A 15,184-nucleotide genomic window follows, 5' to 3' on the forward strand; every position below is an offset into this window, starting at 1 on the left:
TTCTCCCTACTCATGCTCTCTCTCTCTCTCAAAGGAATAAAATCTTTAAAAATATATTTTGTCAAAAATGTGAGGCATTCTATAGGTCTTCTGTTAGGGTTCATGAACAGGAACTATGTTGAGGTATGGGCTTTAGTATCTGGAAGGAATCTGATTGATGAATCCATCTTGATCAGTTTATGGATGTGGGCACTGAGGACCAAGGAGGATTAGTTGATCTTCCAGAAGTCACATAGTTTAGAACCCAGGTGCACTTTCTTGCTCATTCCTTTTATTACTTCATGGGCCTACACTGTGCTCTGAAATCTGACCACCAGTCCTGAGGAATGATAATGGATGACTAAAAAGGATCTTAGAACAGCTATTGAATAACAGGGACATCCCTTGGATAGATTGCTCTCTCTCTTGTGGCTGCAGCCCTGGGGGGTCAGACTGGGAGGCCAGTGTGGGACTTAGGACCCAGCAACCAGTTCGAGGACACAACCTAAGGCTCTGATAGGCTCCAAGCTGGGGATTTTCCTTGTAGGGTCTCCCCCACCCCATCTCTATCACATGGCAGTAAGCCTAATCTTTGGGGTCCTGAAAGTCCAGACTGGGCCGCCGCCATCTCTCATACAGTACACCTTCCCAGGGACACTTAAAGCTCATCTGTTGGCCGTCATGATAACTATACAGAGAATGGTCCCATCTTAGATCCAATGTCTTGTGCATTGCATAAGCACCATGGTTTACAGAAGGCCAGACTAGCCACTCAGAGCCCCTCACACCAGACAAGGGCTGGATCAAGCCCTAGGGTCATGATACACCAAAGTGGGTATCCCCACTGGTGTACCCTGCCCCCCAGCCTGACTTGGATGTGGGGCTGTGCACAGCCATCTTGTGCTCAGAATTTAGGAGAGGGGCTAGATCACACTGATGATGAGGCAGGCACAGATTTTTTTTTTTTTAATGATTTCCAAGGTTCATGACACTGATTTCCCTGTGGAGCAAACATGGTCAGGTTGGGGTGGGGTGGGGGTGACTGGCTGACCAGACAGATGGGCAGACCCAGGCAGGCTATGGACAAAACACTGAACAGCAGGCCTGGCCCTCCGACATGAACCAGAACATGGTTGGACCTGGGGACACAGGGCTAACAGGAAAGGACACAGGCCACTGTCAGGACACACAGCCAAAGCTAGGACCCTGCTGACGTGGCAGCCCTCGGCCCTGGCCCCTTACTGCCCCCCACCCCTCTCCCCCGCCTGCCAGCTGCCAACAGGGCTCTGCCCTGTGTCTGCCACACCTGTCACTGCCTGTCCTTGTCCGGGGGGGGGCCCATCAGCCCCTCCTCAGCTGCCCAGCAGAGCAAGCGGTTAGTGGGGAGGGGAGGGAACATGGAGCGGGGGCCGGTGGTGGGGGCAGGGCTGGGGGCCGGGGCCCGAATCCGGGCACTGCTGGGCTGCCTGGTCAAGGTGCTGCTCTGGGTGGCGTCTGCCTTGCTGTACTTTGGAAGTGAACAGGCCGCCCGCCTGCTGGGCAGCCCCTGCTTACGGCGCCTCTACCATGCCTGGCTGGCAGCAGTGGTCATCTTTGGGCCCCTTCTGCAGTTCCACGTCAACCCTCGGACTATCTTCGCCAGCCACGGCAACTTCTTCAACATGTGAGTCTACTGGAGGCTGTGGGCGCCGGCTCACTGCACTCCGGGATCCCAGCTCCCTCCTCCAGGCTTCTGTCCCCCTGCCAGTCTGGACACTAAAAATAGGCTAGGAGGTTGAGGAGAAATTGGGGGGATGGGGAGGGGAACAGAGTTGGGGGGTCCAGGGGAAATCAGGAGCAGGGCTGAAGAGGAAATGTGGCTCCTAGAAGGTTGAATGGGCCTCTAAGGAGCTGGCCAAGTTTAAGCAGCTGGGGAGGAAACAGAACCAGTGCTGATAAGAAGGACAGGAGGCAGAGCAGTGATGGGGACACAGATGGGGTGGAAGATGGGGTGGACAGGGGTTCTCTAGCTAGCCTCCCTTCTTCTCTGCCCACAGAAAGTTTGTGAATTCAGCATGGGGCTGGACATGCACCTTCCTGGGGGGCTTCGTGCTGCTGGTGGTGTTCCTGGCTACACGGCGTGTGGCAGTGACGGCACGGCACCTGAGCCGGCTGGTGGTGGGGGCCGCAGTGTGGCGGGGGGCTGGCCGGGCCTTCCTGCTCATCGAGGACCTGACTGGCTCCTGCTTTGAGCCTCTGCCCCAGGGCCTGCTGCTGCACGAGCTTCCGGACCGCCGCAGCTGCCTGGCAGCCGGCCACCAGTGGCGGGGCTACACGGTCTCCTCCCACACCTTCCTGCTCACCTTCTGCTGCCTGCTCATGGCCGAGGAAGCGGCAGTGTTCGCCAAGTATCTGGCCCACGGGCTGCCAGCTGGGGCCCCTCTTCGCCTCGTCTTCCTGCTCAACGTGCTGCTGCTGGGCCTCTGGAACTTCTTGCTGCTCTGTACCGTCATCTATTTCCACCAGTACACCCACAAGGTGGTGGGGGCCGCAGTGGGCACCTTTGCCTGGTACCTCACCTATGGCAGCTGGTATCATCAGCCCTGGTCTCCTGGGAGCCCCGGCCACGGGCTCTTCCCTCGGCCCCACTCCAGCCACAAGCACAACTGAAAGAAATAAAGGCAAATCAGGCCTTGCTGGGGCTCTGCTCATTCTTTGGCTGGGAGGACTCAGAAAGGGTGGGAAGGGTGAGAAGGGAGTCAGGCAGTCTCTCTCGAGCTCCTCAGCCTTTCCTTACCCTTAGCGACTTTGAATATCCTTCCTTATGCTTGCTCTCCATCCCTCCTGCGGTCAACTCTCCCAGTCCTCAAAGACTTCAAGCTCTCTGGTGGGACTTGGATGTCAAGGAATGGCAATGCTACAGCAGGTAAGACTGCCCATAGGTAGGGGCAGCAATCCCGCTGAGCACGTGCTTCTCTCTGCTCCATTCACTGTTTTTTCTGCCTCCTTCACTGAATCTCCCCTTCCACCTTCCCTCGGGGCCTGCCTGTCTTTTTACTTTACATTTACTTAACAACTGTTTATTGAGCCAAGCATAGTTCCATGCCTTGTGAATAATAAAAACAAGATTTCTGCTCTTTGAGGGCTGATGGGTAATGGGGGAGGCAGATGATAAACTCACAAATTACGGCAAATTTCTCTTGTGCTCACTACGGGTCAGGCAGAGGTCTAAGTGTCTCTAAGCTCTTCCTATAAATCTAAGCCCTCATAACACCACCACTACCAGCAGGTGGGTTTGGTAGTGTTTCTATTGTACAGTTATGAAAACAGGCACAGAGGTTAAGAGACTATGAGCCCAGGCGACAGGGGTCCATTGTCTGGGCTCTAAACAAAGAACCTGCAACTACAGCCCTCCTGTGGCCAGATTTTGTATGACCTGAGAGTTAAGAGACGATTTTACATTTTTAATGACTGAAAAAAGAACAAAAACAAAACAAAACAAAAACAAACAAACAAAAAACAGAAGAATAATATATCATGGTCTGTGAAAATACAGAATTCAAAGTCCAGTGTCCACAGATTTTATTGGAACCTGGCCCGGCTAATTCATTTAGGTATGGCTGTTTACCTGCTCTAATGGCAAGAGTTGAGTGGTTACTCCAGACACCATATGGTCCACAAGAGCCTAAAATATTTGCTATCTGGCCTTTTAGAGAAAGTTTGCCAACCCCAGGTCTAAACCACACTATCTCCCCCCCGCCCCCAATAAACTGGCTAATATCAGAGAGCTTCAGTGCTATGAATGTACTAAAGCAGGCTGGTTTGTAATAAAGACTTGGCAGGGAGGTACTTTATGGAGAGAGTTCTCTCTGGAGAGGTGATATTTGAGCAGAGAACCTAATGACCACCCGAAGAGGGAAAGGGTGTGTCAGGCAAAGGGATTGGTAAGGTCAAAGGGCCTGAGGCAGGAATGAATGTGACACCTAACACAACGGGTTTAAGCAACAATGGAAGGCCCAGCTATTTGCAAGTTTAAGGGAAGGGGGAAAGCAGTGGAAAGTGAAGTTGCTGGAGAACAGGGGCCAGGCAGGCCAGGCAAGACTTCTGGGCCGGGAAAGCCGTTTAGATTTCATTCTAAGATCAATAAGAAAGTGAGAAAGAGCTTCAAGCCAGAGAAGTCTGTGTGGAAAGTATAGGGGGGTATAGTTCACAACGAGGGTCAGAAGGGAGCTGACCGGGGCCTGGACTGGAGCGGTGACAGCTTCTGAATGTCACCGCATAGGCCAGACGATGCCCGTGGAGCCAGGGCTAGGGAAGGGAATCCAGAAAAGATGGAAGAGCGCCAGATAAGGCTTATCACGGTCCCAGGCCCAACAGAGACAGAAGAGCACCAGAGGTGTCCGGACGCAGGGAAATGAGAGGCAGGGACTGGCCGGTGGCCGACCAATGAGCTCCGGGAGGCGGGGAGGCGGGCCCGCGGTGCGTGGGGTGCGAGGGCGTGGAAAGAAGTGTGTTTGGTGAAGGTAGCGGCAGCAGGCGGGGAGACGAAAGGCGGGAAGAGAGGAGGCGGGGAAGGAGAGGCTGGGCTTCGGGAGCTGGGCGGGGAGGGAGAGGTGGGCTGGGGCGGGCCACCGGGTGGAGGGGGAGGAGGCAGCGCTCCTTTCGGCCTCCAGGGGGAGCCTGGCCGCGGCGGTAGCCCTCCGCTCGCTCCTCTCCCGGGCTGGCCCCGCCCCCTCCAGTACCTCCGTTCCCCGGCTACCCAGGAAGGCCGTGCGGGTGGTGAGAGCTGCTTTCGCTTTCCCTTCCCTGTGCACCCTCCGCTTCTCGTGCGGCGCTAGCCCCCCCGCCCCGGCCATGGCCATGCTCAGGGTCCAGCCTGAAGCCCAAGCCAAGGTGAGCGCTGCTGGTTCGAGGAGGGGCTCCTTAGGGAGGCGTGGCTCCGAAAGGCTGCAGGCGTCCGTGACCCGCCCCCCAGCCCGGGTAGCTAGTCGGGGTCGCGGTCGATCGGAGCCCACGTGAGCCTCGGTGCCAGGAGCACCTGCGCCCTGGCCGGGGGAGACAGGTGAGGTCCGCCTGCCGGGAGAGGCCAGGCGGTCGAGGTTCAGCGGGGTACGGTGAAGCAGAGAGCTGGCGTGGAGGGGAAGTCCGCTGGCGCGGGGCCCCGGGCCACACACAGGGTGCCGGAGCTGCCCTGCCACCTCATGGCCTTTCCCACGGAAGGGCCCCCGGCCCACCCGACAGGGTACGCCGTCCCTGCCCCAGTCGCAGAGGCTCTTACACCTCTCCTTGCATAGCCCAGGAGACCCGAGGGATCTGTTCCCACTTGGACCATTCGCCCTTCACCGCCAGGAATGTTCTCATCCCCCACAACCAGCCCCACGGGGATCCACTTCACCCTTCCCAGCCCCACGGGATGCATTCCACCCTTCCCCAGGTCAGGCCCTACACAACCCTAAGGGTACGGTCCTCAAACGAACTGGCCATAAGCCAGGTGTGTGAAGGACTGCCTGTGTCCCACAGGTGGACGTGTTCCGTGAAGACCTGTGTATCAAGGTAAGACCTGCCCCATCAGCACCCTGCCCCTACCTAACTCCCCTTGCTCAACCCTTCCTTGCTGGGCAGTGTCAGCCCTGCTTCACTGCCAGGAAGAACATTTGATTCTGACCCATATCTTCCCCCACCCCAACCTCACACACAGACAGAGAACCTGCTGGGGAGCTACTTCCCTAAGAAGATTTCTGAGTTGGATGCATTTTTAAAGGTACTGGGGGCAGCAGAAAGCTAGAGAGTAGGGGTCAAGGGGGGAGTCTGGGAGGCCATGAGAGCAAGGTGAGAGGGATACCCTTGCCTCTAGCCCTCCTTCCACCCTGCACCAGGAGCCGGCTCTCAACGAAGCCAATCTGAGCAATTTGAAGGCCCCGTTGGACATCCCAGTGCCTGATCCAGTTAAGGAGAAGGAGAAAGAGGAACGGAAGAAACAGCAGGAGGCAAGCCGGGAAGAGCTGGGGGGAGGGACCCAACCATGGGAAAAGTCAGCCTTACGCCTGACTCGCAAGAACCCCTCTCTCCTTGCAGAAGGAAGACAAAGATGAAAAGAAGAAAGGGGAAGATGAAGACAAAGGTACCACCATGAAGGGATTGAGTCTCACCTCCTAGGAGCTCTTCCCTAGGGATTCCTCTTCCTTGCCCTCACACAGTCCCAGCCTGGTGACTGACCCACTGCCCACTGCCTAGGTCCTCCCTGTGGCCCAGTGAACTGCAATGAGAAGATCGTGGTTCTCCTTCAGCGTCTAAAGCCTGAGATCAAGGATGTCATTGAGCAGCTCAACCTGGTAAGACCTCCCACTCTCACCCCCAGGCTTCAGATCTAACCCTTTGTCCTCCTTGGCCTCTGCCAGGTAGGATTTAGCACTGGCCAGGTATTAGCAGGAGAGAGCACAGCAAATGAAGCCAGAATTGTAGGCCCTGGGGCTTAGGACAGACTTGACCTAAGTCCCTCCCCTGACTGTGGGCAGGGACGCCGAGGACAGGAACCTGGGAATTAGGTTGGGAGCTGATGTGGCTTTGATGCCTTTCCCTCCTCCCAGGTCACCACCTGGTTACAGCTGCAGATACCTCGGATTGAAGATGGGAACAATTTTGGAGTGGCTGTCCAGGTAAGAGAGCTACCTCACTCCTCTGCCTTCCCTACTGCTCCAGTCCCAGCTGCTTTCCACTTTCCTCCTTGCATTCTTTTCCCAGGAGAAGGTGTTTGAGCTGATGACCTCCCTTCACACCAAGCTGGAAGGCTTCCACACTCAAATCTCCAAGTGAGTGACTGCCCACCTCCACCTGCCTGCACACTCTGCCTTGGCCTTGGACAGAGGCCTGGGCTCTGTCTTCCTTCTCCCATTCCATAGGCTTCTACTTTGTACAGGTATTTCTCAGAGCGGGGTGATGCCGTGACCAAAGCAGCCAAGCAGCCCCATGTGGTAGGTGAGGCCCAAGTCAGGGTGCATGGTGGGGGAAGGACGCATCTGAAGTCAGGCCTGACCCAAGTCTCCCACAGGGTGATTATCGGCAGCTGGTGCATGAGCTCGATGAGGCAGAGTACCGGGATATCCGGCTGATGGTCATGGAGATCCGCAACGCTTATGTGAGGAAGCGAGGGTTGGGGGGCAGAGTAGCAGAGGCAGCTTTCCCAGGCCACCTACTCCCTGACCCTGCAGGCTGGGGGTGAAGGGTCACAGACCTTAGCCTCTCCATAAGGTTAGAAATGGGGCACAGGAGCCATTGGGGTCCTGTGGCTGACCCCTACTCTTCTCTGGCCCTGTAGGCTGTGTTGTATGACATCATCTTGAAGAACTTCGAGAAGCTTAAGAAGCCCAGGGGAGAAACAAAAGGAATGATCTATTAGAGAGCCTCCCCTCATTCTGTAATGGGTCTGGCAGAGACCTTCCTATCTTTTACAGAGGACTCCAGACTTTCCCCAACTTCAGCATGTTGAGGTTTGTCCCCCTCTTGCCTCCCAGGCACAATAAATAGTCATACCATTGTCCTTTCATCCAAGTATTTTTATTGGATCCTGACCCTTCCCCTCCTACCATGCCCCCAGCCCTGGCTCAGGTCTTTCCATTGGTGGGACCCACCCATTGGGTGATTTGGGTGTTTAGCTGCTGGTTGGTCCAGTCCTGCCGGATGTCATCAAGGTGGCAGTCAAAGTCCACAAGGTGCTGGTAGGCCCGGCCTTCTAGTAGTGCTCCCACCATCTGCCGTGACTCTTCCCAGTCCCTCCACATCACTCTGAAATCATAACCACCCCCCGTGGAGGTCACACTCAGCAGGCAGTGGCCTGACACTTGGCAGAGGTTAGCATCTAGAGAAGGACCCTTGGGGGCAAGATCAAGGACAGAGGAGGCCCAGGAGCTATGGGCTTCCAGGAAAAGGTGGAGGGAGTAAGGCACTCACAAGTTCTTGTCCTTGGGGACCCAGCGGAGACCATGGTTTTCTAGGACGATGACGGGGGGCACATGAGGCTGAGACACCAGTTTCTGATTATCCAACTGCCGACAAGGAAGGGGTGGTGAGGGTTTCAAGGATCCCCCTTCCTACTTTCTCACCAACTCCCCACCCTGAAACCCAAACCTCACCATAATAAGGACTGCACCAGGGAAGAATTCTGCAATCCGCCCAGCAATTTTCAAGGCCAGGGGTCCAGCACTGTGTAGAGGAAAGATCAGAGGAGTGAGGAGCTGACCATGGGTAGACCTGTCCATCTGAGCTGGACCTCCCTGGTCTCCTAGATGATGGCACAGTGGTGGCCTTTCCCTGTTGCGGGCCTAGGGGTCAGGGCTGCTTTAAGCTTCATTAACAATTGCTTTGACACTTGAGTGCAGATGGGAACAGGTGCTTAGACTGCTGGTTAAGGTGGAGATCAAAGGTGGTCTTTCGGGAGGGTAATTTGGCATAACCACCCAAATTTAAATAGTACATTATACATATGCTGACCCAGAAATTCCATTTATAAATGTAATAATTGGACAGTGTCTGTATTAACAAAAAATGGGAAACAATCTCAATGTTTAAAGCATTAAATAAATCACGGTACATCCATACTCATACTATATAGCTGTTAGGATAAGGCAAATCTTGGTGTAGAGATGAAAAGATGGCAGATACTTACTAAGTGAGGAGGGAAAAGAAATTACAAAACTGTTTAATTTGATCCAGATACATGATTAAAACATAAGTAGATAATTTTATATAAGAAAATTTCCTTTTGGGGCGCCTGGGTGGCTCAGTGGGTTAAGCCTCAGCCTTCGGCTCAGGTCATGGTCTCAGGGTCCTGGGATTGAGCCCCGAGAATCGAGAATCATCCAATCCGGGCTCTCTGCTCAGCGGGGAGCTTGCTTCGCCGCCCACGCCCCTCCACCTCCCTCCCCTGCCCCACCCCGCCCCGCCGCCTGCCTCTCTGCCTACTTGTGATCTCTCTCCCTGCGAATAAATAAATAAAATCTTTTAAAAATTTTTCCTTTTTTTTTCTTTAAAGTTGCTAGTTGGGCTTCCTCTGTGTTCTTTCAGCACTTGGCGGAGGGGAGGTCACCTCGGTTAAAACCAGGTGTCAACTTATTGATACATAGCTATCCTCCCCATCCCCACGGGAGCTCCTCCAGGGACCTTCTTCATATTTCTCTATATTCCCTCACTCCAGTACCCAGCCTAGCCTGGTGGATATAGACCCCGCTCCTAAGCATTTGACGAAGGAAAGATGGAAGGAATGACCAAGAGTTCTCTTGATTCCCCATCCCATAACCCTTGGCCTTCTGCCTCTGGCTACTCCACTCACCTCTGGTCGTCCAGGGCTGCATTGGCATGATAGTACCCAGCCACTACCAGACCGGCCTGCGCGCCCCACACATCCACCTGCCGTGGGAAAGGGGCCATCAGAAACTCAGTGGCGACGCCCACCCTGTAGGTGCGCACTGCTGCCAAGAGGCCGGGGATGGGCTTGGGCTAGGGGTGTTAGGGGGTTTCGCGGTGGTCGGTGGGCGTCCAGAGGCGGCACCTGGTTGAGGGCGACCTCCAGCATGACGGACAGGGCCAGATGGCTGTGGAACAGGGGCACACAGTCGGTGAGACACAGACATTCTCCCGACCGCGGTGCGGGCGCCAACAACAGCCCGTTGACGGCGGCGTGCGGGTACCGGGCGGCGTGCAGACACATCTTCACGTAGGCCCGGGCCGAGATCTCCACCTCCCCCATGGCGAGCGGGGCCCCAGCTCGCGTCCGCGAAGCTCCCTCCCCGGCGCTTTCCTTGGCCCTTCCCTCTGCCACCTCACTTAGATTCGGCAGTGACGCTGACTCGGGTCGAAGGCAGCCCGCTGGCTCCCAGGGACCTGGGTCCCGGAGCCCGGCCCCCACCTGGCCCAGAACGCAGACGGTACGGATTGCATGCTGCAGCGCCGAACTCCGCCTCCGCCCACCCCCAGAGGGCGGCCGCAGATCCCCACGGGTCTGGGGGACTCCCGGCCTACTGCGGTAAGCAGGCCAGGTTTCTGTAGTCCCGCCCACGTGGTGCTCTTCGATAGGCTTAAATGTTCTCATTTTGCCCAATCATCGCCCGTCCCCAAACCTTGCCCCGCCTTTATCTCCTGCGAACTGAAAAGAACCCACAACTGAAAACTAAAGAGAACTGCCCGCACGCTGATTGGCTAGGCTACTCGACTTCGGCTCAGGATTGCAGGATGGCTTCGTCGGATACCTGCGCCTCCCGCCCCCCAGGCCCAGCAAAGCCCGCAGGGTGGAGCGCGCGCCTCGCTTGGTGTGTCCCAGAGAGCCCGCGCCTGATTTCCGCACCTGGGAACGAAGCAGACTGCCTTCTTCCTACAACGGAATGGGTGGATTTGTACTCTAGGCCAGCTCCGTCACCGATGAGATGTATTACCTTTGCCACTACAGGGTATCTGGACCTTGGTTTCCCTAATGTAGCCTCAGCAGAAATAAAGGCGCAATTGGCTGAAGGAGGAGGAAAGAGAACAAAAAAAGTTACAGACCCATCCTTCCCTTAACGTCCTGCCGTATGTCCTTCAACATAGTGCCTTCAGAGCGTTTTTTTCCTTGTCAGCCCTTGGGAAGGAGTCCCACCATTCACCCATAATTCTCTCAGTGAAATCTCACTCCCTCTCCCGGCTGGCCCTGAGCTGATGATGAGTGGTGTTCTTTCTTCTTTCCCTGATCTCAGTCCCAGAGCTTTCTCCTTGCTCAGCTTTCAGTCCAAGGCCTGCTTGTTCCTAAAAGGGGTCTGCACAAATGCCACTTCTTCCGGGAAGCACTCACGAGCCCCCTAAATGTTTGAAATAATCTTGTGAAATTCTCAAATACAGGGTATCTATATAGCTATCATGACATGTCAAAATTTCCACCCTGTTCTTTAGGATGCCTTCTTAAGAACAGGATGGGTTTCCCCTTCATCTTTGGCCTCATGCATCCCCTCTCTTTCCTGCCACCACATTCACATTCAGTATCTGGACATAGGCAACACTCAATAAATGCCTTCTGAATGAATGACACACACCAGAGGTAATTCACACAAAGAATAGGTCATTTATTATTATTATCATTATCATTATTATTATTATTTTGGCCCTGGACTAGTACATAGATGGCTTCTCTTCACCCTTTGGGTTGATAATTTTCTCTAGGTTGCTGCTGATGATATGATAAAGCTCAGCCTGGAAGAAGGCCAGAAGAGTGGCAATCAGGTTCTTGGCTTCTCCCCTGTCCCCCTCAACCATCTCCCATAGGAGCTTCCTCCGCACTCACATAGAAGGCCCTCAGGTCCAGCACCATGGCCCTGAGCTCCCCATAGGCTGCCTCATCTCGCTCATGCACCAGGGCCCGGTAATCCATCTGGGATGTGGGAGGCAAAGCTGAGTCAGCCCCATGGGAGGCTGGGACATTAATCTGGTTTCCTCACATAGGGAATAGGTAACTTGAGGATGAGCCCTTCTCAGGACCAAGAAATGGAATCCCACAGGATCAAGCCGAGAAAGGGGTCAAGGTTTTTGAGGTCCAAATCAGTTTTTCTAGCCAGTGCTCTTAAGTTAGTATTTCCCACATTGCAAAAGTCAGAAAACAGACAGGGAAGACCTCTAGCCCCTCTTCCTTGCCCCACCTCCAACCAGCCTTAGCTAGAAGCCTGGTGATTATGTACTCACTACATGAGTCTCCTTAGAGGCCTTGGCCACAGCATCCCCACGTTCTGAGAAGTACCTGCAGAAAGTAAGGGAATAAACACAGGAACGGGTAGAGAGAGAGGGAGATATTCCCTCAGACCCTTCCCAGAGGCCCCCATCATCCTGATGGGACCGCCCAGCCACAGGAATCCCAAAGAAATGTCCTTGCAGCAACCCCCATGCTGGCCCTCCGGCTACCCTCACTTGGAAATGGTTGTCTGGAAGGCTTCTACTTTTGTCTTGACTGCATTTACCCTCTCCAACACCTTCTCCTGTGATTCAAAAAAGAGAGAGAAAGAGATGGGCAGAAAGAAAAACACTTCATCTCCTCCCTCCTTCACCCACCATCTTCCTCCTCCTCCTCCCAGATTACATCTAGTTCCTATCTCACTCTCCAAGCCTCTCCCTGTTCTCAATGTCCTCATACACCCTTTTCTTACCTGGATAGCCACCCCAAAGTCATTTCCATCCTCAATCTTGGGGATCAGGTGCTGGATCCATGTGATCACCTAAATTATAATCATGTAGAAATCATTCAACAAACTTACTGGGTCTTTCCTTTTACTGCCACTTTCTAATAATATCTGTATTTAATTGAAGAGTTATTACATGCCAGACACTGTGCTACACATATATCTCATTTAATCTTCACAAGATTAAATCTTCTTTCTCAAGATACATATTCTTGGGACGCCTGGGTGGCTCAGTTGGTTAAGCGGCTGCCTTCGGCTCAGGTCATGATCCCAGCGTCCTGGGATCGAGTCCCACATCAGGCTCCCTGCCGAGCAAGGAGCCCGATGTGGGACTCGATAAAAAAAAAAAAAAAAAAAAAAACCAAGCCCACTCTCTCTCTCTAAGACAAATAAATTTAAAAAAAAAAATCTTAAAAAAAAAAAAAGATACATATTCTTATTGTACCCACTCGATAGATGAAAAAACTGTGTCACGGAGTGTCCAAGAAGCTTACTTAAGGTAACCAGCATGGTAAGTGATAGAGTTAGGATCTAAGCCCAAGCAGTCTCTAGGGCCCAAGCTCTTAAACCAACTCACGATGGCACAACATCTGCACTGTGTGCCTGGTAAGAGGTGGTTCTAACATTATGGGAGTGGATACAGCACAGTCTCTGATTACAAGGATACCACTGTGAAATCAGAGGTCTAGCAGAATGAGAACACAAGGTATCCAAACCCAAAGCACAGAGGAAGTTTCCTATGTCAGAAATAGGCCCTTGCATGAAGGAATTGCATCTCTCAAGGAGACTAGGGCCGGGCCCGGCTTGTCTTCCCTTTCTCTTTCTCCCAGTTCCCAGGCTTACCAGAATGCATTTTTCTTTGAGAGTCCAGACTTCTGGCTTAACCAGGGCAAGGAGGGCGAGAACCTTCTCATTTCCAGGGAGAAAGCCACACTTGGGAACTGTGAAAAAAAGGACATTCAGGCCCCTTTTCCTCCAGCAGACAATGTGCCATTTCCTCTTCCCTAGCCACCCCTTCCTCTCTTACCTTCTTTCTTTTCCTGCTTATCTGTTTCCATCTAAGGTAAAATGAGGGACAGCAGCTTTAGAAAAGTCTCAGAGGTTGGAGGGCCATCATCTCCACCCGGTTTATAGTCTGAGCCCTACACCCCGAGTGCCTTACCTCATCATCCTTGGGCGGGGGGTCTGGGATGGGGATGTCCAGTGGGGCCCGGAGAGAGGTCAGGTCAGCCACATTGAGGGAGTCCTCCTGCATAGAGCTCACTGTCAGTGGTTGCCCAACCTAGTCCCTCATTCTGAGTCACAGACTTCCCTCCACACAGTCCACCCAACTCTCTCCCTATACTCAGGCCTCACACTATCCTAAAGTTTCCAGTCCACCACTCAAACTGTTCTCTGCATGCTGAGCCCAGTTGTTAGCTAGAGGGGGTGGATGGAGCGGAGAGGCCTTGGGATGGGGTGGGAGGGGCCCATACTACTCACTTGCAAGAGCTGATTCAGGTGTATGATTTTCTGTGGCAAGAAACTGTAGAGGAACTCCTCTGCCTGTGGGTTACATTGCAAGGGTGGGGAATCTCAGAAGACACTCCAGAGGTGTCAGAGAAGTGAAGACTGAAGGGCCCTTGTAAATCATTGACTCCAATACTTACAAATAAGGAAACTGAAGCCAGGAGAAGTGAAGGGACTTGCCCAAGCTGGGAAGTGGCAGAACCAAGGTTAGGGCTTTGGGGCCACAGCTTTTCCCTCCACACCAAAAGAGGGGAGAGGAAGCAGCAGAAGTGGAGAGAATATTAAGAGGAGTCAAATTAAAGGTAGAGATCAATAATTAGGAGCCTTGGGTGAAGGTTTGATAAGGGAAGTAGGGCCCAGGGTGGGTTGGGGGGATCATTCTGAGAGGTTGCGGCTCTCAAGTACTGGTCTAAGATTCCGAGTCAAATCGTTTGAATCTAGGAGACTTACCTCCTGGAAAAGATTTTGCCTGAAGACATCCACCTGCACAAAGAGCAGTACCCGGATGTTGGTTAAGGGTCTCAGTTGTCAAGAGTGAGATCCCACCCACAAAGGGATGCCCTCCAACTTGGCTCAGGCCTTTCCTACCACAAGCCAGATTTCCTTGGAAGCTCAGGCTCCGTGCAGAGACCGGCCAGAGGGCAGGAACTGGGAATCCCCAGGTAGAAGTGAAAGCACTAAGGAGAGGTTGGGGGAGTTCTCTGGCACGGCCCTGATCCCCTGGAGTACCCAGCCTGGCCACTAGCCAGGAGGGCTCGCTGGCCCTTTCGTGGCCTCCCGATCCCCCATTACCTGTTTGCGGGCTTCCCCGCTCAGGCGTACCCCACAAGGCTTGGCCATGCTGTTCAGTTGCAAGATCTCCGCTCTCCCAGCTCGCCGCCTGGCCTTTCGCTTTCACTCCCCAGGTCCAGGCCCGCCCCCCTCAGCCCCGCCCCCTTCCTTCTTTTCCCCCTCCCTCTGGCAGGCCGCAAACCGTAGGCAGCCCCTCAGTCATTCTCCGCCTGCTGCGACTAGTAGAGGCGGTGCGAATTCGGTCACAAGCCCAGGGGCTGTCCGAGGGAGGGGCTAGGATAAATGTGGGACCGCGGCTACGGAACAGGGGCTGTCCCTCGGGGAAGGGGAGGGGCTTCCAGGGAGGAGTCAGAGCGGTCCCGGGAAAGTCCAGGGTTGGGGTGGGAGGGGTTGGAGAGTGGGAAAGGGGGTGTTCAGTGTTGGGGCTCCCCCAGAAGGCTTGACTTCAGGGAGGAGCCCGAGAGGGATCAGAGTGGAGGTGGGGGGCAGGGCCAGGGGCCGAGAAGGACTAGTAGAATATGGAAGGGAGCAGTCTCGGGGATCCCTCCAGGAGAGCAGAAGGGGCAGGACTCGCTTGAGTGGGCCCCAGAGTGGCCAAAGCTGAGTCCCGGCAGAGTGGGGCTTCCCCGGTGGGGACCGGAGCAAGGCCCACTGATGTAACAGAAAAGGTTTTGAAGGAAATAAAGTAACCCCGCGCCTAGGGCCATCCGGAAAGGGGCGGAACCAGCCTAGAGCAA

At 54.2% G+C, this 15,184-nt stretch overlaps 4 protein-coding genes across 7 annotated transcripts; 2 read left to right on the forward strand and 2 right to left on the reverse strand.

Annotated features, from left to right (window-relative positions):
• The first annotated feature begins 23 nt into the window (after nt 1-23).
• On the forward strand, nt 24-2,653 carry LOC111158913 (fat storage inducing transmembrane protein 1). The gene is made up of 2 exons (XM_022521247.1): nt 24-1,642; nt 2,016-2,653. The coding sequence occupies exons 1-2, from the start codon at nt 1,377-1,379 to the stop codon at nt 2,626-2,628; spliced, it is 879 nt and encodes a 292-aa protein (XP_022376955.1). The 5' UTR covers nt 24-1,376; the 3' UTR covers nt 2,629-2,653.
• Nucleotides 2,654-4,677: 2,024 nt separating this feature from the next.
• LOC111158788 (proteasome activator subunit 1) lies at nt 4,678-7,501 on the forward strand. 4 transcript variants are annotated; one of them, XM_022521070.1, is made up of 11 exons: nt 4,678-4,851; nt 5,479-5,511; nt 5,657-5,719; nt 5,835-5,945; nt 6,034-6,079; nt 6,193-6,290; nt 6,546-6,614; nt 6,700-6,767; nt 6,875-6,929; nt 7,007-7,101; nt 7,274-7,501. In XM_022521070.1, the coding sequence occupies exons 1-11, from the start codon at nt 4,813-4,815 to the stop codon at nt 7,296-7,298; spliced, it is 702 nt and encodes a 233-aa protein (XP_022376778.1). In that variant the 5' UTR covers nt 4,678-4,812; the 3' UTR covers nt 7,299-7,501. The 4 variants fall into 4 exon arrangements, with proteins under 4 accessions (XP_022376778.1, XP_022376761.1, XP_022376769.1 ...); XM_022521053.1 differs by having other exon boundaries at nt 7,007-7,093; XM_022521061.1 differs by having other exon boundaries at nt 6,739-6,767; nt 7,007-7,093.
• Nucleotides 7,502-7,514: 13 nt separating this feature from the next.
• LOC111158777 (ER membrane protein complex subunit 9) lies at nt 7,515-10,061 on the reverse strand. The gene is made up of 5 exons (XM_022521041.1): nt 9,503-10,061; nt 9,284-9,360; nt 8,088-8,157; nt 7,906-8,000; nt 7,515-7,740 (listed from the first exon to the last, which is right to left on the reverse strand). The coding sequence occupies exons 1-5, from the start codon at nt 10,040-10,042 to the stop codon at nt 7,560-7,562; spliced, it is 963 nt and encodes a 320-aa protein (XP_022376749.1). The 5' UTR covers nt 10,043-10,061; the 3' UTR covers nt 7,515-7,559.
• Nucleotides 10,062-11,024: 963 nt separating this feature from the next.
• LOC111158810 (proteasome activator subunit 2) lies at nt 11,025-15,133 on the reverse strand. The gene is made up of 11 exons (XM_022521082.1): nt 14,448-15,133; nt 14,106-14,138; nt 13,629-13,691; nt 13,309-13,395; nt 13,174-13,204; nt 12,990-13,087; nt 12,114-12,182; nt 11,878-11,945; nt 11,656-11,710; nt 11,261-11,347; nt 11,025-11,169 (listed from the first exon to the last, which is right to left on the reverse strand). The coding sequence occupies exons 1-11, from the start codon at nt 14,493-14,495 to the stop codon at nt 11,089-11,091; spliced, it is 720 nt and encodes a 239-aa protein (XP_022376790.1). The 5' UTR covers nt 14,496-15,133; the 3' UTR covers nt 11,025-11,088.
• Nucleotides 15,134-15,184: the final 51 nt, after the last annotated feature.

Source organism: Enhydra lutris, unplaced genomic scaffold (genome assembly GCF_002288905.1).
Source record: "Enhydra lutris kenyoni isolate GAN:26980312 unplaced genomic scaffold, ASM228890v2 scaffoldscaffold4, whole genome shotgun sequence".
In the NCBI taxonomy this organism is placed as follows: Eukaryota; Metazoa; Chordata; class Mammalia; order Carnivora; family Mustelidae; genus Enhydra; species Enhydra lutris.

Excerpts from the sequence above, each read along its gene's own strand:
- LOC111158913 (XM_022521247.1), top strand. The coding sequence starts at position 1,377 with ATGGAGCGGGGGCCGGTGGTGGGGGCAGGGCTGGGGGCCGGGGCCCGA. Across the intron at positions 1,643-2,015 it reads CACGGCAACTTCTTCAACAT|AAAGTTTGTGAATTCAGCAT; the intron begins GTGAGTCTACTG and ends CTCTGCCCACAG.
- LOC111158810 (XM_022521082.1), bottom strand. The coding sequence starts at position 14,495 with ATGGCCAAGCCTTGTGGGGTACGCCTGAGCGGGGAAGCCCGCAAACAG. Across the intron at positions 13,396-13,628 it reads ACCTGAATCAGCTCTTGCAA|GAGGACTCCCTCAATGTGGC; the intron begins GTGAGTAGTATG and ends AGCTCTATGCAG. Across the intron at positions 11,348-11,655 it reads CCTCTAAGGAGACTCATGTA|ATGGATTACCGGGCCCTGGT; the intron begins GTGAGTACATAA and ends CCCACATCCCAG.
- LOC111158788 (XM_022521045.1), top strand. The coding sequence starts at position 4,813 with ATGGCCATGCTCAGGGTCCAGCCTGAAGCCCAAGCCAAG. Across the intron at positions 5,720-5,834 it reads AGTTGGATGCATTTTTAAAG|GAGCCGGCTCTCAACGAAGC; the intron begins GTACTGGGGGCA and ends ACCCTGCACCAG. Across the intron at positions 5,946-6,033 it reads AACGGAAGAAACAGCAGGAG|AAGGAAGACAAAGATGAAAA; the intron begins GCAAGCCGGGAA and ends CTCTCCTTGCAG.
- LOC111158777 (XM_022521041.1), bottom strand. The coding sequence starts at position 10,042 with ATGAGAACATTTAAGCCTATCGAAGAGCACCACGTGGGCGGGACTACA. Across the intron at positions 8,158-9,283 it reads GCAGCCCTGGACGACCAGAG|TGCTGGACCCCTGGCCTTGA; the intron begins GTGAGTGGAGTA and ends TCCTCTACACAG. Across the intron at positions 7,741-7,905 it reads GTCCCCAAGGACAAGAACTT|AGTGATGTGGAGGGACTGGG; the intron begins GTGAGTGCCTTA and ends TTATGATTTCAG.